The 24713-nt window shown below is 31.0% G+C and overlaps 2 protein-coding genes across 6 annotated transcripts in view; one reads left to right on the top strand and one right to left on the bottom strand.

Annotated features, from left to right (window-relative positions):
• LOC107072152 (uncharacterized) overlaps positions 1–20099 on the bottom strand; it is a 49467-nt gene extending 29368 nt beyond the window's left edge. Inside the window, exon 1 of one of the 2 annotated variants that reach the window (XM_015331851.2) lies at positions 19518–20099. In XM_015331851.2, the coding sequence (XP_015187337.1) occupies positions 19518–19581 (64 nt within the window). In that variant the 5' untranslated portion in view covers positions 19582–20099. Of the gene's footprint in view, positions 1–11183; positions 12118–19517 lie in introns of those variants that run through there. The other variant, XM_089175626.1, reaches the window with a different exon arrangement.
• qin (tudor domain-containing protein qin) overlaps positions 1–24713 on the top strand; it is a 202748-nt gene that overhangs the window by 172191 nt on the left and 5844 nt on the right. For all 4 annotated transcript variants that reach the window (XM_089175620.1, XM_089175622.1, XM_089175623.1 and 1 more), the window contains 8 exons: positions 21578–21802; positions 21903–22033; positions 22226–22377; positions 22678–22752; positions 23489–23638; positions 23717–24011; positions 24208–24382; positions 24480–24590. In XM_089175620.1, the coding sequence (XP_089031746.1) occupies positions 21578–21802; positions 21903–22033; positions 22226–22377; positions 22678–22752; positions 23489–23638; positions 23717–24011; positions 24208–24382; positions 24480–24590 (1314 nt within the window). The remainder of the gene's footprint in view (positions 1–21577; positions 21803–21902; positions 22034–22225; positions 22378–22677; positions 22753–23488; positions 23639–23716; positions 24012–24207; positions 24383–24479; positions 24591–24713) is intronic.

Raw genomic sequence — 24713 nt, 5'->3', positions numbered from 1 at the left:
TTTTCATTTCTTATTTTTATTTTCTTTTTTTTTACGTCTCACCTGCTTACCTATTGACCTATTTACCAATCAACCTTTAACCTTTTAGACTCTACGCGCAATTATAGTTACTTCCGCAGACGCCATCTTTCAGTATGACGCTCCGCTACACGAATGCCATCTTTTAAAATATATTATACTTAATTCTATTATTAATTATTAAAGTAAATTGTCTAAGTTAAAGTATTATAATATATGTGTGTATTATTTATTTGAGAAAAATGAGAATTTAATTATGAAAAGCTTCATTAAAATGTACTCGTTTGTCAACAATATTGTCCAACTTTATCATCAAGAAAAAGCAAGAAATTTTCGGGACGACTTAATAATATACTTTAAGTACTTTGTTCATTAAACAAATAATAATATTAATAATAATAAATTGTAAAATATTTGTATGTTCAAATCTGTAACTGTATAGTATCATACTATATGCAAAAGTGAAAGTTACGGGTTGATGAACGATATCGCGACTCATTTAATACCAAACTTACCACAAAAAGTATTATATTATATTAAACTTTCAAAATATGGAAATATCAATTCATCAAAATATTATCAATTATCTTGATTATATGGTTTCTCGTTCTATTAAAAAAAATGCAATCATTAATAATTCACATAGTGTTTCTTCTTCGAGTAGCATTTTTATATGGTTTTACGATTAACACACCGAAGTAGTTTACAAATTGCACAACTTTTTATCCAAGGACAAAGAAGAAGAAAAAGAAGAAAAAAAAGGACAACCAACTCGACATTGACCCGTTTAATCTATCTTCTCTCTACTCTTTCGATATCCGAATAGTTTTTTGTTTCTTTATTTAGTTTCTTTTTTCAATTCTCACGATCCTAATAAACATCGCGATTCTCGATTTTTAATTTGGCGCGAACCAGTTTTTTTATTTTCGTTCTATTCGCGCGTTTCTTTAATACTAAAATATTGCGTAATGTGAAAGTTTAATATTATTACATGTATATTTATGGTATTAGTAATTACTTGTTAGGTTTACGAAATATATTTAAAAAGTTCCTATAATTATGAAATGTTAGAAAATCAATTAAAAAAAAAAAAAAAAAATTGTAAATGAATTCAGTTATTCTCTAATTCGTTTAACAATTTTAACCTCCCAAAAAAATATAAAAAAATTTGAATGAATATCAATCATGAGTTTATCACATTTTCAACGAAAAAAAAACGAAATAAAGTTAAACGAAAATAAAACAAACGTTTAAAGAAAATAATCAAAAGTTATAATCCTAAAGAGGGAGAGAGAGAGAGAGAGAGAGATAAAGAGAAAGAGAGAAAGATACCTTTAGAAAATGACAGATAGTAGTTTTGTAGAAGGTTGACGACTCTCTTTTTCGTCGAGATATTCAATAGATCGTTTTAAGACTACTTGGCAAATTGCGAAACGTTTTTCCTATTCGGATAGAATTTCTTGATTGAATTCTAAAACTTCCGATGATATATGTTCAGACGAAGAAAATGCTTATTACCACGGAAAGAGGGGATGGATGGGGTTGGAGATGATAAGATAAGGGCGCCAAGGGTTGAAAATACTGAACGAACGAGTGAGCGATTGAAAGAAAGACAGAAAAATAGGACAAACATACAAACCATACAGTCAGAGACAGAGAAAGACTCGGTAGAAACTGTAGTAGTAGTAGCAGTAGTAGTAGTAGTAGAATGAAAACCATGGAAAAGGGAGAAGATGAGAATTGGGTGGGAGTTTAGCTAAAGGGTGGGATGAAGAAAGGAGGAGGGTTGGTAGATGCAGTGGCAGTAACCCGAAGCTCTAAAACTAAAGCGGTAGCTCTGACAATTTCGATTTTACTGTCGCGCTTCCTCTGATCCTTCTCGTCGCTGTAAAAAGCAGCAGCTCGGTTGTGTGCTAGTTTGACGTCACAGAAATACTCAACGTTCTGGGTGGTCCATTAATATTCGATCGTTATAGAAAAAGATCCTTTTTCAAAATAAAAGTCACTATTTGTTTCCTCATATTTAGGAAGGACTATTGAAGGGTTGGGAGAAGATTCGTGGATACTTGTTTTTGTTTAATATATTTGAATTTGTATTTAAAATATTTATGAATATACTAGGATGCTCTGGCCATGCGTTGCTGTGGTTTGGTTATAAAATGTTGATTTAATATAATTTTAAACTATTTAGTAAATTATAACAACACACAAAATAATACTACAATTAGAATGGGATACATGAAAAAATGATACAGGCAAAAATACAAAAAGTAAGGTTAGTTATGTGTTATGTGACTCTGAAAAAAAACGTGAAATAATAGAATTGTAATACAGCATCATCTATTGAAAATTTAAAGTACTTAAAGACCTAGATAACCTCTAAAGAATAAATGTTTAAATTAGCAATAAAAAATAAAAAATAAACGCGATAAAAATTATCTTATATTCTAAGTTGAAACAAATTACACAAAATAAATCAATATATTTATATTAGATTGTTATTATTATTATTTTGTTTTATTTTTGTTTTTCATTTTCTTCATCGTCATCGATTAAAATTAATTTTGAGATGAAACAATAAGAACCCTTTTCTATCCATTGTAACACCTTTTTTCTTGAGTCACCCTATAAGTTCACATATTCGTATACACCATCGAAGCCTTTGCTAAAGCTCTCTATACTTTACAGGGACCTGCTGCAATTTCAGTTAATGCCATAAAACCTTCCGTAGCGAGTGTCCTAGCGCGTCTGCACTCACTGATATAACAGTCGAGAAATGGTAATGGCGTTAACTGCAAAAAGACAAGAAAAAAAAAAAATATCTCTCACCAGCTTGCGCATTTTCGAACCTAACCGACATTCGTTGCAATTTTCTTTTTTATCGAAAGAGAGAAAGAATGAAATTAAAAAAAGAAAAGAAAAAGGTAGGAATCGGTAATATCGTTTATATGTGGTCGCCATTTAATTGGGTGAATATGTAAACATAAAATCTTATAATACGATTGAAAATACTTTATTTTCAGTCAGCCAGAGAGTTCGTACAAGAGACGTGTGTACTAACATAGGACAGGATTATACGTCCCTGGGATTCGTTCATCGTTGAATGTTGTTGTCGATGGAAAGCTTCGCTTTATAGCCTTTCGTTTATACCAACGCGAAAGTACTATATACTACCGAGGGATCATAGTCTTCTCTCTCTCTCTCTCTCTCTCTCTCTCTTTCTTTCTGTCTTTCTTTCTTTTTCTATCACGAGAAACACATAAGTACACACATAGACGTAACACTTACGCACACACACACAAATATATGTACTCCTTTTTCTACCTTCGTATAAGATTCCATACGTACGTATAATATAACAAGAGCATCGCGTATTCTCCACCTCTTCTTCCCCCCATTTCCCCCTCTTTACCTGCCACCCACCTTCCCTCTTCCTCCTCTTACCAACTCGAGAAATGAAACGACGAGATATTCAGCGCACACGTAGTAAGTATACACGTTTGTACGAGCAAACTCCTCTCTTGCACCTGTTTGGTAAGAGGCCACGGACGATCCCCCCTCTCTCCCTCCCTCCATCCCTCTCCCCTTCCTCATTATTCTCATCCTCATCTTTCTCCTCATCTTCTCCTCTGCTACCCAAAAGGAACTCTTAAATCAACTCGATATCGTTTCGCGTGATACGACGAACGATTTTTTAAGTTTAATTGATCGGACGATGAGATAATATGAAATTTTTTGTTCTTTCGTCAAATTGGTATAATTTTTTCTTTTTTATTAATTATATATTAAACATTGAACTTTGAATAACATTTAAAAAAAATTGGTTAATTTTGTGAAGATTGTTTGTTTGAGGTGATTTTAGTTATCTATATTTAGTTATTATATAAGATGATTTTAATTAATGAAAAGGATTAACTCTATTTTTTGTAATAACATTTATAAGTTGTTTTTATAGAATACGAATGAATTTTTAGAAAAAAAATAAATTTAGAATTCTGTCAAGATAATTTTGGATTGTATCGATTCTGCTCATTTGAAAAACATTGACAAATCATGTTTTCAAACCTATATCTTAAGAAAATATATTGAACGATATCATTTCTTCAAATACCAAACTTAACATTGAAAAAAATCCAAAAAAATATAATCAGCAGTTAATCCTCGTTAGAATTGTTTAAAATAATATTAAAGAATTAAAAAAAAACAATGACGATGAAATATAAGGAATGACGTTAATGTTCAGACTCTATCTCATTAATGTCTTTGTTAAGGATTAACTTAGGAATAAGGTGTAACGAGGACGCAAACTCTCAAGGAATTAATATTACCTTAGGACGAAAGAGAAAGAGAGAGACCATGATAAATCAACTTTTACGACAGAACTCAAATAAACGTTGGACCCGGATAAACTTTAAATTAAAACTTGTACGGTTGTAGGTAGTGGATAGACAGTAGTAGTACTTCGTATACATATATATACATACACATATATATATTTATATCTACCACCTACATACTACTGAACCTATTCGCTCACATTCATAAACAAATACCAACACAACCTGGCCTATCCTTCTGTCGAACGTAAAACACTAGTTTGGCTGCACTTTTCAAGCCCGATTTATATCTAAACTCCAAACGAAGCCAACCCAGGAACAAGCACGTTCCACATACGCTATCTTTCTTTTTTGTTTCTACCTCCTCCTTCTTTTTACCACCCACCTACCAACCACCCCTTCATCCCTATCGTATCCCACTTTTTTTCCCCCGTTTGTAAGGCTTACTCGTTAACTCGTACGCGTTGTGCATAACGTCAACAAACAACATTGTGATCGATCCAGGAGAATTCTCATCACGTTGCATTATATAAAAAATTTGAAAATTTGACAAAAAAAAAAAAGAAATGAAAAAGAAGATAGAACATAGTGGTGTTGACTCGTTGCAAAGTATTTGATTATTTTATATATACAGTTTTCTTTTATCCATTCGTTTGGGAGAATATCTCGAAACGATCCTGTGTATATTCCAATTATTTTTCTTGTTTCAATTATTTTAAGAAATTACTTTCAACATTCGTATATATATATATTCATTTATTTATTTCATATATAAACGTATTTTAATATAATATTGTTAATATTATTTATAAGTATATTAGTAAATTATAAAATAATATAAAAATAATAACATTTTTTCTTATATAAATATACAAAAAATATATATACGAATGAAGTTAAAGAGTTTAGGTTTATCGAGTCGATTTTACTTTTAGGGTATTCTCCCCCTTCGAACAGATTTATAGCTTAGCGTTGAAATAGAAGGAATCTACGAAAGCACTGAATAATAAAATACGAAACAGTAGTAATATAAGTATAGAGAGATTGGGAGAAGAGAAAAAGTGAGAGAAATAAAAAGAGAAAGAAAATTGCAAGAGAAAGAAAAAAGAAAAAGTTGAAAGAAAACCATCTTAGGAAAGAAGAAGGAAAGATCAATAAGTATTCCTCCTTCCAAATACTTTTTTCGATTAAATGACAAAGAACTTCATTTAAAAATCTCGATTTTGTTTCATTCTTATTCGATACGATTTTAATTAATTACGATAAAACAATTGATTACACTCTCTCTTTCTTTTTATTTTTTTTTTATTTTTCTTTATTTACAAAATAGTATATTTATGTAAGCGTTTAATTTATTTATTTATACAACATTTTATTTCTATATAAAAAGAAGATTTCATTTCATTTATATTTCTTAGTAATTTGACTAGAGTTTGATTTGATGTATTGTGCCATTTCAAGAGAAAGATAGTCTAGAATCACGATACGGTGGGACTGCGGGGTGCAAAGGGTTAAAACATAACTTAATGTGATGCGTAAGTATATTCTACATTTTTCTGAGAACCAGCGAAATTTTCTCCACTAGTGGTCCGCGAACCACCACTTTGGCAACCGCTGGTTTAGACGATCGAGATTTGAAATCACTTTTCCTATATTTCTTTCTTTTCATTTGATTTGATTTTTTATTTTCAAGAATGTTCTCTCTCCTTCTATAATATATCTTCAGAAAAAGAAAATGTCTATACATAAATATATTTGAAGATTAGTTGCTTACGACAATGTCTATGACGTGTCAATTTTTAACTTGTCTTTGGAGAAAAGCTCGTGCGTGCTTCGAAGCTCGACGTTGGAATTAAACATTGTTTCATAGTGAACGCGTAAACGTGGATGAAATGGGATGGATGAAGAAGAACGGGGGGAGAGGAAAAAAGGGTGAGAGGGAGGGAGGAGGGGTCGTTTGTGTACAGCCACGGTTTGTTTCTTCCTTGCTACCCCGACAACAACCTCTACCACACCCTGCCTCTCCATCCCCCTTCCTATCAAACTCAACCCTCGTTTTTCTCTTTCCCTCATCTCCAATCGTCTATCTTATGAGGAAACGATCGAACCCAGACATGGTTACGTTTCCATGCAATAAAGAGAGAATACGTCTGGTACATTCGTTTTTCAAAAACATTTCTACATTTGTTCTTCAAATATAATATAATATTTTTAATATGTATACATATGTTTGTATATAAAGATATTATTTTCATTATATACTATATCCATAATATTTGAATATTTTCTCGTGAATAAATTTATTTTCTCATTGAATTTTTCTTTCTACCACGAAGTACTCAAACCTGCCCTCTTATTATCATCATCGTCTTCTTAGCCATGTTGCTTAACTTGATGATGATGTCGTGACACCGGTATACTGAAATAACCGTATTTGTCGGTTTACTCTCGTCGAACAAAGGAGGAGGAAAACCGGACAAATTTCATAAGAGACAGTAGATGGTAATAAGTAGCAATAGTAGTAGTAATAGTAATAATAATAATAGTAGTAGTAGTAGTCACCTTCTGTCTGCAAATCTCATCCTACACAAAACATCAAGAAGCAAGTTTTTTCCGCAAGAAAAATCAACGAGATTATCCCAAACGACGAACGTGTGTTGTCTTCCGTTGCGTTTTGGTTTTCGTTTGTGTTTGCGTATTTCGTTGGCTGTGCAAAATTTCACTTAAAGTCACCCACCATCACCACCATCACCACCACCACTACCACCATCACCCAATCCACCACGGCATTTTCTACCAACGTTCCGCACGTTCTAACATTCCTGCTAATATCAAACAAAGCTAACGTTATTTCTCGCATTTTCTTTTCCTCCTTTTTTTACTTATTTCTTGTTTTTTTGCTTGTTTTATTTCTCTTTCAACGTATTACTTCTTTCATTTTATTTTCTTTTTTCTTCTTAACGTGAGACCTTTTTTCTCTCGTACTCTTCCAAGGGTACGTATGAAAATTAAATCACGAATAAAATGGCAACGGCAAAAGTTTCATCACGTACGCAACGTCAATTTTGATTACGTGATATTCTTCTTGCATTTATATTTCGATCTAATCGTAAAAAAAAAAATATCAAAAAAGAAAAAATATATAAACACAAGAAGTAAATTCAATCGTTTCAAATATTTCTTACGGTTCTCTAATATACTTTTCCTTTTTCTTTCTTTCTTTCTTTCTTTCTTCATGGTAGTTCGATACGTGACGATAAATTTGGATTAGGACAAAGTGCTGATACAAGTTTTCTAATTTTCCAAAAAAAAAGAAGATAAGAAATACAATAAAAAAAAAAAAGGATAGTTTCATATTATTGCAAAAACATTTATTTCAACGATTATTATACAACATTATCATGATTTTACGATCATACTTTAACGTTACTTTGATAGAAAATTAAAAATTTAAAAATATATATTTTATCATATATAATACTATATATATTATAAAGATTATTAATTAAAATATAGAAGAAATTAGAATGTGAATGATAAGAACGTTGATATTGAATGACTCTCTCCTCGTTATCTATGAGTATGAGTAATAATTAAATAGAAAATTGTATTATATGAGCATTGTCTTTATTGGATCGAACTTCTAACGACAGTCTTTGTCAATGTTGAAACCTTTCCCAAGTAGCGAGCGTATCGAGAAATTCGTTTCTAAAATACGAACTTTGCTAGATGGTTTAGGAACCCTATCTGTATTTTCTCTCTCTCTCTCTCTGTCTGTCTTTGAGTATATCTCATACTACTTCATTTTATTCTATCTCTCGTTATCTCGATTTCTCTCTTTTCTTCTTCTCCTTCTTCTTCTTCTTCTTCTTCTTCTTCTTCTTCTTCTTCTTCTTCTTCTTCTCCATCTCGAAGATAGAAGCATCCCCCGACATCAATCTTTAATTAGAAGTTCATTAACTCACCTCGGGGGAAGGTGTTAACTCGTCGAAACTCTCCGAGTTATAAATTGTCGCTAGATGCCTTCAAAATGCATTGTCTCTTAATTCAAACTATTTTCCTTTCTTCCTATTGGTTCCCTTGGTAGAAGAACAAAATAAAATTAAGAAGAAAAAAAAGACAAGAACAAAAAAATTCACCTCTGTAATTAATCCTTAACTATTTTATACTAATTAATCGTAATCGTATATTATCTAATTAATTTAATACTATTTTCGTTATATATCTAATCGTATTAAATCATTCAATTATCGCGTTATTTATTTAATGAATTAAATTTTTATAATACATAAAAAATAAAATTATATATTAGTTTATATATAAAAAAAATATTTGAAAATGACCAGAATAGACATAAATATCCTATCCCATCGTCAATGAGTTATGAGAAAGGAAGGTTCAATGAAAACAAAAACAAAAACAAAAAAAAATAAAATACGAAAGGGCGTTTGTTTTGTCGATTCAACACTTCTCCGGCATACAAAAATGAGTTACGCCGAGGGTTCAGGAAAGCCAATCAACGTGTCCACAAAATTGAAACGTAAAATATGAAAGGTTCGACAAATCGAAACGTGCCGTACGCTTTACTCATCACTCAAGGCCTTCAAGGTCTACCAACAATATAATCAATACATCCAAACAATTTTTTCTTTTTTTTTTTTTTTTCATTGCAAGTTCGACAATTTAAATCATCAAAAAAAGTAAAAACAAAAAGCAAGGGATGGAAACTGCTTTTCTTTCTTTTTATATATATTTTTTGTTTTTGTTTTATATCAAATCTAAACATTTGTCGTTCATTGTCTCATGAAACATGTTGCTTAATAATTTTATTTTGTAATTTTATTATTTTTTTTTTAATTTTGATATCATTAGTGATAACTATGATACTAATAATAAAACTATAATACAATAATAAATAATTAAATATAGATACAAAAAGAAATTAAATTAAAAAACTATACATACAATAAATTCAATAAATTATTGATACTTTATAAATTTGTTTACACGTTTTTACGAAAAATATCTAAATATCATTTATTGATACAATTTTATTACTGAGATTACTACTACTACTACACATGGATAGGAATAAAAAATCATCGACTAAAAATACAAAGTTTTCATAAAGAAGAAGTTGAAGAAGAAGAAAAATCAACTTTTAAAAGAGGTGTTCGGTTGGTTGGTTTCCTTCGAGTGAACGAATGTAAAAATATTCAAAAAATATTCCAAAAATATTTTTTCTTTCTCTCGTATTACGTATATATAACATACACATACGTGCATGCACATAGAAATATATGTAGATATGTATATTATTCGTACACACACACACACACATTTGCCATTTAATTCGGAATATCGTTAAACTAACAAAAAATGTATTTGCCGATTATCTCGGATTAATCCAGGTATAGATAGTTTTAATAATTTCCGTTTATGCGTATCGTTTCAAGACCGACGACATCTTTTTCAAAACAGAGATTTTTATTAACTTTCTCGTACCCGAAATAATATAATAATAATAGATTCGTCAATTAAAACTAATAAAAAGCTCACGTGTTATTTTTCTTCTTCTTTACTACTTTTTTTTTTTTTTTGCTCAATGAGACACGGACACACTTTTTTCTATTTTTTTTTTTCATTTCTTCTTCTTTTTAATTACGCAAAAATTACTTATGCAATATTCGAAATATATTATAAGCGTTTTACGTGAGAACGATTTGATTAATTTCTCGTATGAGATATACTCGTTTTCTCGTTAATGAGAACGCTTTTGGACGAAACACGATTGTACGAAATCGAGCATATATGTGTATGTGTGTGTGAAAGAGAGAAAGAGAGAGAGAGAGAAATTGTACAAAATCTAGCCACTCGTCAAAGAAAAGTAGCCCTAGGCTAAAAACGTACTGGACAAAATTATGCATTGCTGTTGGAGTAATGATCGTCGATGAAAACTATCTCTCTCTCTCTTGTCATAACCACACACACACAGAAGGGAGAGAGATTTGCGAAAAGCGATTTTGAAAATTAGTTCGCGATATAATTACGCAATATAAAAAGTGAATGACAAATCCGACAAGATTCCTCGTTGAAATCTTTCACACGTACATACTTACACACGTACACAGGTATACAGGTATACGCGTATATACAGACACACGTACTTAAATGATAGCCGTGTATAGCACATGACACCTTACGTAATTTAATATGAACGTGTGTTGATTCTAACTAACATATGAAAGTTTCCTGATGTCTCTTTCTCTTTCTCTCTTAATCTCTATTTCTTTCTCTCTGTTTTACTCGTACGAATCGTTTTGTTTTTTCTTTTTCGTAACAAGAGGATGAACTCAGAGTTTCGCGTTTGCTTTCTATGTAATTATTGAGTAGATTGAAATATATGTGTATGACGATATTACGAATAAATTTATTCGAATTTATATCGATTGATATCAATTGCAATTTTATTTTTCAAAAAAATAAAAAGAAGGTTAACTGTATCAAATTTTTTTTAATTTTTCAAACAAGTAACTCGTTAAAAAAGATAATGTAAAGAAAAGTATATTGTTTAATTATATAAAATAGCAAAATCGTTTTGTTTAACAATTGGGGTTTGAGTTATTCGGCACGTCAATATAATGTCATTTGTCAAGTAACTGATAAGTTGATTGTAAATTGTGATAAAAATACGGTAAGACATTACAGTGAAAAAGATTAGGCTCAGGTTAATTGGAAACAATTAGACGAACGTGACAACTTAAGCATTTATCTTTGTCTATTTCGAGTGTGTCTAATTTCTTTTCTTCTTCTTTTTTTGTATTATACCTTTCTTTAAAGGATGACGAAATAAAAGGTGCGTCATTGAGTAGGAAGAATTCTCTGAAGTCCAATAAATCGAGGTGTTAACAAACTTATAAAGGCTACACACTGTAAACACCACGCACTTATGGCACGCACTCTCATGCAAGCAGTTAAAAACCTACGCTTGTAAAATACCATAAATATATATATATATGAAATCTTATAGTGAAAAGTTAGTGACGGTTACTTTCTGTGTCTAGTTTTCTGGTATCTAGGCTAACTATGCTGGAAAGGTATTTCAAAAAAAAAAAAAAAAGGTTAAACTTATGCTGCAGGAGTAGAAGTTGCATTACTGCACATTATCTTGTGTTCCCTTGTAGTTCCGTTCGATTAAATTGGTGACTCATAATAAGTGCCAACACTACTCTGTTAGTGCGACGAAATATATACACACACACATACACACATGTACACATAAATAAATGCACAAACGAGTATAAGCATAAATACGATATACTCGTATAAATCGATTTCTTTAATTCCAGGTGTTTACCACGTCCTCGGAATTTCCTTGATTCCCTTTTCCCCTCTACTCTCAGTTAACAAAAAAACTTTTATCACAGATTCAATAAAAAAAAAAAAATGAATATACAAATAAAACAAAATAACCTTATATATCCCCTATTACTATAATATACGTAGTATAATATATGTCATTATGATAATTGATAAGATTCGCGTAAAGAATTAGAACCAACTTGTTATAAACTTAATTAATTCAAAAAATGTGTTGTTATATATATTTCAATTGAGTATCAAAGATGGTTTTTAGTTTAGTGTAGTAGGAGTATACGGTTAGTGGATAGTTGGGCAAACACAACCGATCGGAAGGTTTAATCGAGCGACTAATCTACGGGAACGAGGTACTCGCCGCTTAACAGACAAATTATTCCCCATGAATTCGTGCGAATTACTGTTTTCGAGGGCCCTCCTCCTCCTCCTCTTGCTCCTCCTTCCTCTATTCCTGGATGTGTTGTGTTGGCTTTGAATAATGCCCAAGCGTTTCTACTCGCTCGAACGCTCCTTCGAAACTCGCATAATTCAGTATACCACATATATATATATATATATATATATATTTATTTATTTATTTATTTTTGTTTATATTTATGCAAATATATATTTGTATATGCAAGTTACGCGGAATATCATTCGATTACGTATGTGAAGCTCACAAATTCGCAAATTTGCTAGGGACTAGCGCAATCGAACGATCCCCCTCCCCTTTGTTCCCCTTCTTCTCCTTCTTCTCCCCCTCCCCACCACGAATTTCTATGAACAGTCTCCTCTCTTTCGATCCGGTAAAATAAATAAAATAAAATGAAATAAAATTCGAGCAATATATGTATGTATATATATGCGTGTCCACGTAGGGTGGAAGCTTTCGGATGGAATGAAATAAAGGTCAGGGAAGATTGTTACTTGTGAATATTGCATAGGAAAGTGAGGAGAGGAGAGGAGAGGAGGACTGCGTGCAATTATTTGCTATGTACTTTCCACTGAGCGATTCCGCCATTTTACAAATGGCAGTTATGACTATTCGCGGTGGGGAGGGGGGTAGTGGTGGTCATATATTGAAACGAAAACGGAAAAAAAAATTAAAAAAAAAAAAAAAATAGAAAACAAAATACAACAAAAAGAAGAAAGAAGAATAAATAAAAAAAACTGGAAAAGGAAAAAGTAAATTAACAAATGACAAAAAAAAAGAAATATCAAATTTCATTTACAAAAAAAAACCAATACATCTAATTTCTATTACGAGAGCAAGTTGGTTTATGAAATATGTCCAGTTTAATTAAAAAAGAAATGTAAACTATATAGCACTATGTGAAATAATATCAAATATCTCGTAAATTATTGACATTTTGATGACGTTCACTTAATACTTTTTTACGCAAAATAAAAAAAGCTATCGAATGGTATAAAAAAAAATCTAGAGTTCTACTTAAAAAATAAGTGCAACTGCATCTAGCGGGTGCATCGATGCATTTTCAAAAAAAGTAAGGTCATAGAAAGGTGACATGTGATGTGTCATATAACTTTTTTCTTTATCATTTTTCTCTAGGAAAAAAGTTAAGTGAACATGTATAAAGTGCATGGGATGATAATATCAATGTTGCAATAAAAAGAAAACGAAGATAAAAGGTGGATGAGAGTTTGTTGGGAGGAAGGTGGAAGGTGGTGGAATAGAAAAATAAATGGAAAATAAATTTGGAAATGTTTTCTTCCTCGCGATAGGAATTATAAAAGGGCGTCGTCGTTTTTCCCCGTAAAATGAAGCCAAAAGTTCTACTGCTGGTTGGTGGTGTGGTGTTGCTGCTGTTTCGCAGCTGCGCTCTTCTTTTCTTTCACTTCTAAGCCAGTCCTAAGAACCGAAACGATCTCGAAAGCGTAAAAACTCACCACCCACCACCTACCTGCCACCCTACCACGTTTTCGATCCATCCTAGTGGCTATTCTTGAAAAGTATAATAAAAAGCACACACTCGTAAAAGTTTGTATCCCCCTTTCCGTGCTGTAAAACGAGCACCGGGATGAATTGTTGTTATCGGTGGGGAAAAATTGAAAACGTTTTATCGTGCGTTATTGTCCGTTCGAAAAGCAACCTAAATAAAAAGAAAAGACTGAAAGATAGTAAGAGAGAGATAGTATGAGAGGGGGAGGGGGAGAAATTTTGAAGTTACCCTTAACCCTTTCACTACTACGGGTGACTATAGTCACCCGCCACAAAACGACACCCGCACACGACGGGTGACTATAGTCACCCGTCACACGATGCCACCTATACGCGACGGGTGACTATAGTCATAGACTATAGTCACATAATTATGAACACAAATCATTTTGTTTCTAAAAGTAATGTCACAAAGTCGTTTTTGAGACAAAAGGCTCCGAATGCTAAAGACTGCGCGCGCTTAATGTTCCCACTTTCGGTACGGCGCTCCGTTCTAGACGAGGTACTTCGCGGCGAGGCCCACCGTAGCGAAAGGGTTAAAGATGGAGAAAGTTTTTATTATTAACTTATCAATATGCAATTTGATTGATATTTAATTTCAATCAATTCAATTTTCAATTATACTGTGATCAATTTCTTTTAGTCAAGTTTGACGAGTGTCGTTTGTAAAACTCTCTCATCGAAGTGGAAATCAAATTCATAATCCGAGTCACGATTCTTGATTCCTTTCTCTCTCTCTCTCTCTCTCTCTCTCTTTCTCTCTCATCAAATAATAGAATTTCTCCATGGGCTTTATTGTCATGCTCGATCTTTCGTGAGTCGAATGTTGCAAGCAGAAAGAGACTCACCTCGATTAATATGCGTTCTATCACCGATTTTATACCACCTCCTATCAATTGCATCAACATCAACAACAACAACAACAGCGTTACTAATAAACAAAACCATAACAGAAACAAAATCAATGAAAACAACACAGCAACATTAACAGTAACAAAAATGTTAATATATACAATAAAACATAAAATAAAGAATAGAATACAGAAACGCCTCCTTTTTAATTAAATAATTTCTTTTTTTTCTTGTTTTTTTTTCTTTTTCTATTTTACGAGATTCTATCAATGTGCCAACGCACTCAACGATGAAAGAAAAACTTGGGAGAGTCGCACGAAACGCGTTGGTGTTTACCGGTATGTAACATACATGTAAGTTAGTATAGTGTTCTAGGTATAGTGATGGTAACGCATTATCGCCTTATCGTCGCACGACCTGTTTTTCGATTTCAAAACAAATGGTACTAAACTAACATTCCTATAGTCTACAACTTTGTAACACTATGTCCATTTATTTTTCATTCTTATTTCATATGTATTACATATTATAGAATATATGATGTGTGTGTGTGTGTTGTTAATTATGACAAAAAGATTAAAAAATAAATCAATTCTTTAGTTTATTTTATATAATAATATAATAATTATTATATTAAAAAATATTCTTTTTTTGATGGTTTTGTATATCATTTAAAATTCACTCGTTGAAGATAGACAATTTGATTATTTCCTTTTCTCCGGATAAAAATTCGCGATCAAAGGATATAATACACATTTGGGAAAATAGGGAGAGAAAAAAGAAATAAAAAATGAAAGCAAAAAGAAAAATAAAATCAAACCAGAGAATCTCTCTGTCTAACGTAAGAAGCAAACGCAAGCAAGCAACATGGTTGATTCGATTTAAACATTATTGCTTTATCTGTTGTATTTCACAAAGGGATACGCAACGATGACTACTACTACTACCACTACTACTACTACTACTGCTACTACTGCTACTGCTACTGCTACTGCTACTACTACTATAACTATTACTCGTTTTCGTAGCTTTTACTTCTTTTGTCGTATTCGTAAATGAAATATCTGCGAGCTGAGATTTATCCTTATAGGATGATATTATTTCATTCTTTCTCTTTTCATCATCACATAGCTAGGAAAACATCCAAAAACAATAACCGTTTCTGACTCCTCGCGTGTTGTTCGTATACTGGAATAAATGTACAAAAAATAAACAACACGAAAGAAAAACTTTTATTATCTAGACAAACAAAAAAAACATTGAACCCCGCCCATTCGTTTATGCTTAAAAAGAAAATAGAAAAAGAAAAAACAATAGGTAAGATATAAAAATATGAAAATATAGGATTCTCTGATCACGCATTATATATATATAATTCTATAAGATTTTCACGTTCACATGATGAACGTATTTGTGTGCATATTTGAAAGGAAAAGAAAAACAAAAATCAAAAATTATTTTGCCATTTATGCATTCATATACGTATTTTATGTTCCTTCTTCTTCTTCTTCTTCTTCTCTTGTTATATTTTGTTTATAAATTATTTTACAAATAATCATTTTTGTTCCCATATCACAAGCAATCGTCTATATTTGTCTTAACTTGTCTTCCTTGAGGTTCTTGCAATTATCGATCCTTTTTATGAGAAAGTATGAAGCAAGAAATGTGTGTAGAAGAATCTTCGTTGAGGTCGAAGGACGATCGAAGATTAAATCGATCCGTGAAAGAACGAGAGAGGTTGAACGTTTATCCTTGAACGGTAGTTATTTCTCGATCTAGATCTTCTACCAGATTCTAAAGCACCTCTCGATTGGTTTCCAAGTGCGAGAGAGAGAGAGAGAGAAAGAGAGAGAGAAAAAGAGAAAGAGATAGCTGTTCGTATGAGAGTCTTCTCTCGCTCGAGGAAAAATTCGTTCCCGATCGTTTTTCATCTTATCGAGTAAACTCTTATGCGTGTTCTCTTAAAAGAAGAATAAAAAAAAAAATAAAAAAAGAAGAAGAAAAAATAGAATAAAAAATAAATATAATACAGAAAAGAATAAACCTATTTATATCGTAACACATCGAACAGGTTTTTAAGTTAAATTATACTCTTCTTTTTTCTTGTTTTTCTTTTTTTTACAATTAAAAATACAGGTATATTTTCTACAATAAGGTTTTGGTTTAACATGATACGAAAATTGCAACAAACCTCTGTACAACATTGTACTTCTACAAAAACACTGAATAACATGATTTTTGCTCAACACATTTAAAAATGAAATTATTTGAAAATAATGATACGAAAGAATAATAAAATTTGGATCTTGCATAACATGATTTAACAAAATACGACATTTTCTCGAAACCAATCTACCTTGTTACAAAAGACTACCTGTAAAACAACAACAACAAATAGTCAACTTTGTATTCTATTAACCACTTGCGGTGTCGAAGAATTGTCTGTCGCGCGTGTAATGCACGTTGTTTTTGTTTCTGTGCCATTGAATTACAACGTGTTATGCACGTCGTTGTGCAATTCTGCGACGAAGGTATCACGACGTGCGTGACACGTCTTTCCATCGCAAGTGGTTAAATAATAATCATACGTAAATAATAAAACTATAAATCTCGATATTAGTAATGAAGAATAAGAGGAAAAAAAAAATCGATCGTTCGTAAAAAATTAAATGCAAAGGATAGGCATTGGCGTAGGCATCAATAAAAATACAGGACGTCCGTTGCAATAATCCTTGAATTAGGAAAATATTCTTGTTCCTAGATTCATTTATGAGTATTTATTATTAACCGTGACATACTTTAGAAAATATATCGAGTACTGTTTAATTATAACAATGCACGGTACAAAAATGTAAATCTTTTTTCTTTTTTTTTTTGTTTTCTTTTACATTCTACACACATACACATTAGCAAAAGGAGAAGGGACACAGGTGACATCACAAATGAGAAATCGTAACGATTGCAACACTATTACTTCGTGACATAGTTTTCGTTTAGTGTTATTGGAATAGGCTATGATGTTGATGATGATGATGATGACGATGACGATAATGTTTTATGATTTGAACTTAGGTTAAATAAGGTTGGTATACCTTTCAAGGTTTGAAAAAGATACGATACGTATTTTTGATGCCAATGTGCACACCCATTTTTTTCTCTCACTCTTTTTCTTTGTTATGAAATTTCATATCATTCTTATGAGCAGGTATGTTAGGTATGTTTAAGCAGTAATCGTCTTTCTATAATAATAATAATAATAATAATAATAATAATAATAATAGTATCCTTGAAACTGTCAAGTTACTCATAAGTAAAAAGATATAAAGTTCATGAATCATAAAACGTAATATCATCGTGATTTAACAAGATGTATATATATAATAAAATTCTGTCAGTCAGAATGATCATCATCCTTTTTTTATTGATTAAAATTTCATAAATTGCGTTCGTGATCGTACCGTGTGATTCTATCAGTACTCGTTAGGATCAACAATTTCAAACACGATTATATTTTCTATCGATAAACGATAAATATATTTAAATTATCTTCCTTTAGAAATGAAGATAATAATTCTTTTTTATTTATTTTTTTCTTTTTTAAATCTTTATCTTTTTAAGCGTCATAATATTATATACTATATTAGTATTATATTATATTATCATTATTATATTATATTAGTATTATATGTTATATTAGATTAGTATATTAATATATATATATATATATATACATACATAATTTTTTTTTATGATAGAAAAAAAAAAGAAAAAAGGAAAAGAAAAAAGAAGATAAAAAAAAATAAATGAAATAAAATAATAGAAAATAAATTGGTTTTAATTAGTAATAAAGTAATAAAGTGTACATTAACTTGGCCCAATTATAAACATGGTTAAACACGAGAGTCTTCGACATTCGCTCGTTTAATTATCGCCCCATAAGACCCTCGGGCTACTTCCTTTGACTATTTGCATGGTATAATTAACACTGCAATCGCAAAGACGTTAGAACAGATTTGCCAGGTCTCATTTATCAAGGTAAACAAGATATCGGACTGTGAGTACCTTTCGAAGGAAGAAGACTTTTCGGGGATGGGTATTTCTACCAAAAGGAATAAGAAAAGAAAAAGGAGAAAGAAATACAATCAGAGAGAGAGAAAGAAAGACTGGCATAAGGGGTAAAGTGTCAAAAGAGAAAAATAGGATATGAAAGAGGGTAAAAAAGATATTATTTTCTTTTTATAAAGATGTCGTTTCTTTTTCACATCAATCGAAAATACTCGATTCAATCACATTTTCTTGTAGAAATCATCTTGATTTTTAACTCCTAAAATTATGTATTTTGTATAGTGTATTTGTATATATGTATATATATATTCGTAAAAATGTATATAAGTGGTTGTGATAGTAGTGGTAGTACGCGTTAGCAAGGCGTAGCACGTTTTCCCACGAGCCGTGTGTGCCGGTTGTTGAAAAATTTTCCGCTTACGCGTTACCCCGAACGTTCTCTCTTCCAATACATATCCATTGTACATGCATTGTACATGCATTGTATACATAGATACATACATACACATATAGACATATTATATTATATAGAACTACAATCGTCTTTCTGCACTCTATCGATGTCCTTTCATTTGAACTTCCCTCCATTCGATCTCTTATATTCCCGCGTCCATGATTTTGTAAAGGAAAATATCTTTTTTTTTTCTCGAAAAGTATGTACCGTCTTCGTAAATCGTAAAAATAAAATTTCAATAAAATGTAAATAAAGGAAGGAGAAAGGAAAAGAATGAATTTTTTAGTTAATTTTATTTATAACAATTTCGAACTATATATAGTTGTTAATTAAATATTTTTTATCATTTAAAAGTAAACTTTGATTTTCGTTTTTCCCCCATCTCACCCACACTTTTATTTATATATAATTATTATATATTAAATAAATATTTATATTTATATATATATATTATTGTATATAATAAACTTACCGGTAATAGACGGTAATACGATCTCAGCGCAAAGTAACGCAATGGCAAAACGAAAAAACCACATCCTCAACCTTCCTCCCCACAATAATCCCCCCCCCTAACCCCCGTAACCCTTAAAAAAACAACTTCCACGTTTGGTCAACACCTCCTTCTTCGTTCTTTGAATGAACAAACGAATCTGCTAAATTGGTGGACAATAACAACAACAACAATAACTATAACGACAATCACGTTTCATTTTCACTTTATCAAAATTGACCAAAAATTGATTTTCTTTCTCTCTTTCTCTTTGGTTCATATAAAAAAAAGATTAACATAAAAAAAATAAGCTACTTATAATAAGATAAGTGGGGTGATGTTGATGTGGGTAGGAGTGGGGGAATGGGGGATGTGGGACAAAAAAAATTATAAAAAGAAGAAAATTCGATAACAGGTAAATAAAATACAGATAGAGAAAGAAAGAGAGAAAAAGAGGACAATCACACGACGATTACCGGTCCTCGGAAGGCGTAAGACTGAGGGAACTTGTACGTTCGCAACTAGTCAGAGCCCATTCCTTCTTCGAACTCCCTGCCATTTCCAATCTCTGTTCTCTCTTAAACACAAACCTTTACTTCGAAGCCTGTCTCGAAACAGCAGAGAGACAGCAGCGAAAATCTCTCTTTCTTTCCTTTCACGGAACTCTGCTCGATCTTTTAACTCTATCTATATAATCTTATTTCTTATTCGCGCGTTTTACGTCTATATATACATAATTTAATATAATATAATATTATATATATTATAAATAGAAATGAAATGCAAAATTCATGTTGCATTAATATATTGTATTTTTAAAAATGTTTTTTCTTCGGTTGATTAATATTGATATGACTAAAAATCATATAGAGCAAATATAGTCGTACATTTATTTTAACAAAAAAGTAAAATTTAACAAAACAGTAACAATTTGAATCAAAAATTCCTGTCTTATGTTATTTTAATTTTATTTTCAAAAATGAGATCTTCAGAAGTTCAATTTATACCAATGTCAAACATGTTTCTTCACCATGAACTAGAAGAAGCTAGCAAGTTTTTAAGTGAAAACTAGTTGAACAACATATACCAACTACGATGATAAATAGAACAGAGAAGTGGTTTTACTTAAAAGTTAGTATGTCAGCAACTGTGTAATACATACATTTATAAGTATGGTTTCTCTCTTAAAGTGTTGCTTGCAGAGCTTCAGGGGTACCCTTCTGAAAGAAATTTCACTTAAAAAAAAAAAATATCGAACGAAAAAAGATCTTTATCAATTAAATTCGATCGGATTAATTTCATTTCTCACGCTAAATAATTAACGAGAATAATCTATTGGAAGATATATTCTCTGTTATTGATATAATCAAGCTCACGGTATTATATCTAGCTTATGACAAATCCTCTCTTAATGAGATTAACGTTGTTAAAAGGAAACAAATTAATATTCGAGTAAATCAAAATAAAAAAAAATAAAAACATAATAATTTGCAAAACTAGCAATACACATTTTAATACGCGTGAATTATAACGAAAAGTCAAATAAATTTTCCTTAAATTGTGCAAAATTCGAAATCTCATAATCAATATCAATAAATACAGAAATCGATTTTATTTATATTTCATAATAAAAAAAGCCAAGTCTTAACCTCACCTCATCTTAACCTTCCCCCCCCCCTCACTCCCACCCACCGCATTCATCATCCACGTTTTTTTTCAATTTGTTGTGTTCCAATGGTATGCGAATTCGCGATAAAAATCTCTGCTTGTAGCCGATATTATTCGAAATATTTCAATATATGGAATTCGTTGGGAAATGGAGAACTTACGATTTAACTATCCCAAGCATCGTTACCGGACCATGAATCTCTACGAAGAATTCAATAAAATGTGTGTATCACACAGTCCGTTTTATATCCGTCATTTCGTTCAATGAAATCGACCAAATGTATAAATTATTCGAATGTTTCACGATATCTTCTACTTCTTCCTAGTCGAGCATATTATAATTGCGGTATATCTATGTCCTCTTTCTGTTTCAGAAGTTGAAAAAAATACAAATTCCAATAGAATCAGAGATGAATATCGGCGAAATCGAAACATCGATAACGCAACATTTTGCTTATTTGCACGGTGTCCTGCAAAACATCGAAAAAAGAATGATCGATAGACTTTATAAACGGAATAACAAATGTGATGAAGGAAATATCATGAAAATCGAGTCGCAATTGAAGTCCCATTACAAATTGATAAAAGACGTATTAGCGGTACGTTCTTTCTTTTTAAATTTTTCTTCTTTTTTTTTTTTTTAAATAATAGCAAAATCTTCAATGAGTCTTATTTTTATCGTATTATTTTCTTTTACAGATAGCTACTAATGCCGTGTCACAACATATTCAAGAAGTCGACTTGCAACACATAATCAACCAATTGAAACAAATCACCGATGTGCCTTTTCATTTATTATCAAAAACTCCTATTAATGAAAATAAAATAATGTAAGTTTACAAAATGACTTTTGATATGTAAATGATCATCTTTATTTTAATTAATTAAATATCTCTGATATATTCTTTATATTTTATATATTAAAAATTTCAACATTAGCAGAGACGACATACTTTTTAGAAGACGAAGAAGAAAAAAAGAAAGTAATATAAATTTTATAAATAATATAATATTTGTTACAGATTTGAAACTGAAAATAGCATAGTTGAAGCTTTGAATAAACATTGTAAACTCGAGATACCATCAATACCAGAATTATCTCTTGTTCGGACTGAATCCTTACCCGAAAATTATCAAATTGAACCATTGGATGAGAAAATAACTATTCCCGAATGTAAGAATAAATGTTTTATTTCAAATGATTGCAATGAAACTCGCGTTTTTACGCGGTTTTCCATTAATCTCTCCCTCACCTCCTCCTCCTCCTCCTCCTCCTCATCCCTTGCGTCATAATTTAGCAATGAATAATGAATATAGCTTATTTAAAATCTTCTTCATGATTTCCTACTTTAAGACCACCACCACCACCACCACCTTTCTGCGTTAAATGAAAAATAGTGAATTAATTTACATGTTTTAATTCAAAACTATTCTGAATATTTATTATTATCATTGTTTATTCTTTTTATTTCAGTTTCCCAATTAAAAAAACTTTTGGATAATTGTAATTCATCGGCATCTGTTTCGGAGGTTTCTAATCAATCGAAATGTAAGCAATTTGTTAAACAAAGTAAATGATTATTTCAGTATCTAAACCAAAAAGTGTAATATTTAGCCATACAAAATATGAATATAATAAGATTCATTACAAATTGCTAATAAAAATACTAAATAAAATAACTTTTCGGTTTAGATTCAATACACACATGAAAAATAAACAATTTTTTGTTAACCCTACGAACCCTACAAACCCTAACGGCACGTATATATATATATATTTGTTTACTAATTAATAATTTCATAGTATTTTAATACGCTCATTATACGTTGTTTCGAATCATCGTATGAATGAAATAGTAACAATTTCATGAAAGCCATGATTCGAAGATAGTCGAATGATGATTGTGTTGAATCCGGTCGTTTCGTTTTTTCAATTGTTTTCAATCCTTTTCAAAGCATTTTATCTTCGTTGAGTGATCACCGATGTGATCACCCCGATCGGAGGTTGCTCATTAATGCGAACGCAGTAGTGATTCATAGAGATTTCAAACTGGAGAGAATCATTGTTCTTTCTCGTGTCATAACATGTTTCAATGAGCCATTGTAAAATGGATTGCCTACCAGCAACTGAACTTTCACCTCTGAATGCGCGACAATAACAATGGGTACTTCAAATTCCCTCTTGTAAAAAAGAAACAACAAAAATAGAACCCGCGAAAATTTTTCGAAATATTTTAATTTAACAATTTAAATCAACTAACTAAACATTTTGTATTTTATTATAGCTGCCAGAAGGGTCAAAATTCTAAAGATCATTGATCCAACACATTTTTACGTTCAAAATGTATCCGATCAATCAGCATATGAAAAATTATCGAACGATATTCAATTGTACAGTCATGAAGCAATCTGCCCTCCAACGTATCTTATTCGTGGTATGTAATTAATAAGTTCACTAGTCGTATTATTACATTATAATGACATTAATTGACTACTCGTCTATATTTTTCCAGTCAATGAAATGTTCATGGTATGTCATTATTTCGATAAAATGAAACTGGAAAAGAAATGGTATCGAGGAGTCATTCAGAAAATTGAAAATGTAGGAACTGAAATACATTATAATGTATTATTCATCGACATCGGACATTTAGAAAGTCATGTATCAATTGATCGTATAAGAGTCATCCCAAAGAAATTTCTTTTGATACCTGCATACGCCATAAAATGTAGCTTATACGGTATCTCTCCAGTTAATGATTCTTATAATAAGGCAGCTATTAAAATATTTCGTAAATTTGTTCAAAAGTAAGTAATCATCTCATTTAATGTACATTCTTTCATTTTATCAACCTTTTGACTGCTACTTCGAAATGATATGTTTGCCCAGGACGCCATGACATTATTTTTATTATTCAAAGAATATATACATTTATATATACGTATATATTGTAAAAGAAAAAGAAATTAACAAATGAATTGTTCTTTCTTCGTTATTTTACAGAAATAAAATATATATGATGTACGTCATGCATACAACTGATTCGGTTAGTCACGTTGATCTTCATGCCGACAATTCAGTAGGAGAAGAATCATTCTCTGTTCGTAATAATATGATATTTTCAAATTGTGGTGTAACTGCAACAGAAAGTATTCATCCATTGGATCAATATATACAGGTATACGAATAAAAATTTCTATTTAATCAATAATAATATATTCACAAAATTGAAAATATGATATTAATTTGTTTCTTTCTTATATGCTTGTTAAAAGATTGATCTATTTCCGAAGCAACATACATTTTTTTATGAAGATCTCACAATAAACAAGAAAACCATAGTCAAAGTTCAACATATCAATTCTAACTTAATATATGTTACCAAGGCAAGATATTATTATTATTTTAAAATTATTCATGATTAATTAAATCATTTTAACACACTATTGGTGGATCAGGTAATAATACCTTTTCCACAGATTGGCGCTGGTCGGCGGGTCGCGTATTAA

This window comes from Polistes dominula, unplaced genomic scaffold, assembly GCF_049000335.1.
Source record: "Polistes dominula isolate Pdom_NZ unplaced genomic scaffold, Pdom_raw_medaka contig_17, whole genome shotgun sequence".
Lineage (NCBI taxonomy): Eukaryota > Metazoa > Arthropoda > Insecta > Hymenoptera > Vespidae > Polistes > Polistes dominula.
Note: the sequence above shows the minus strand (reverse complement) of the source record. Positions and strands in the feature narration are given on the sequence as shown.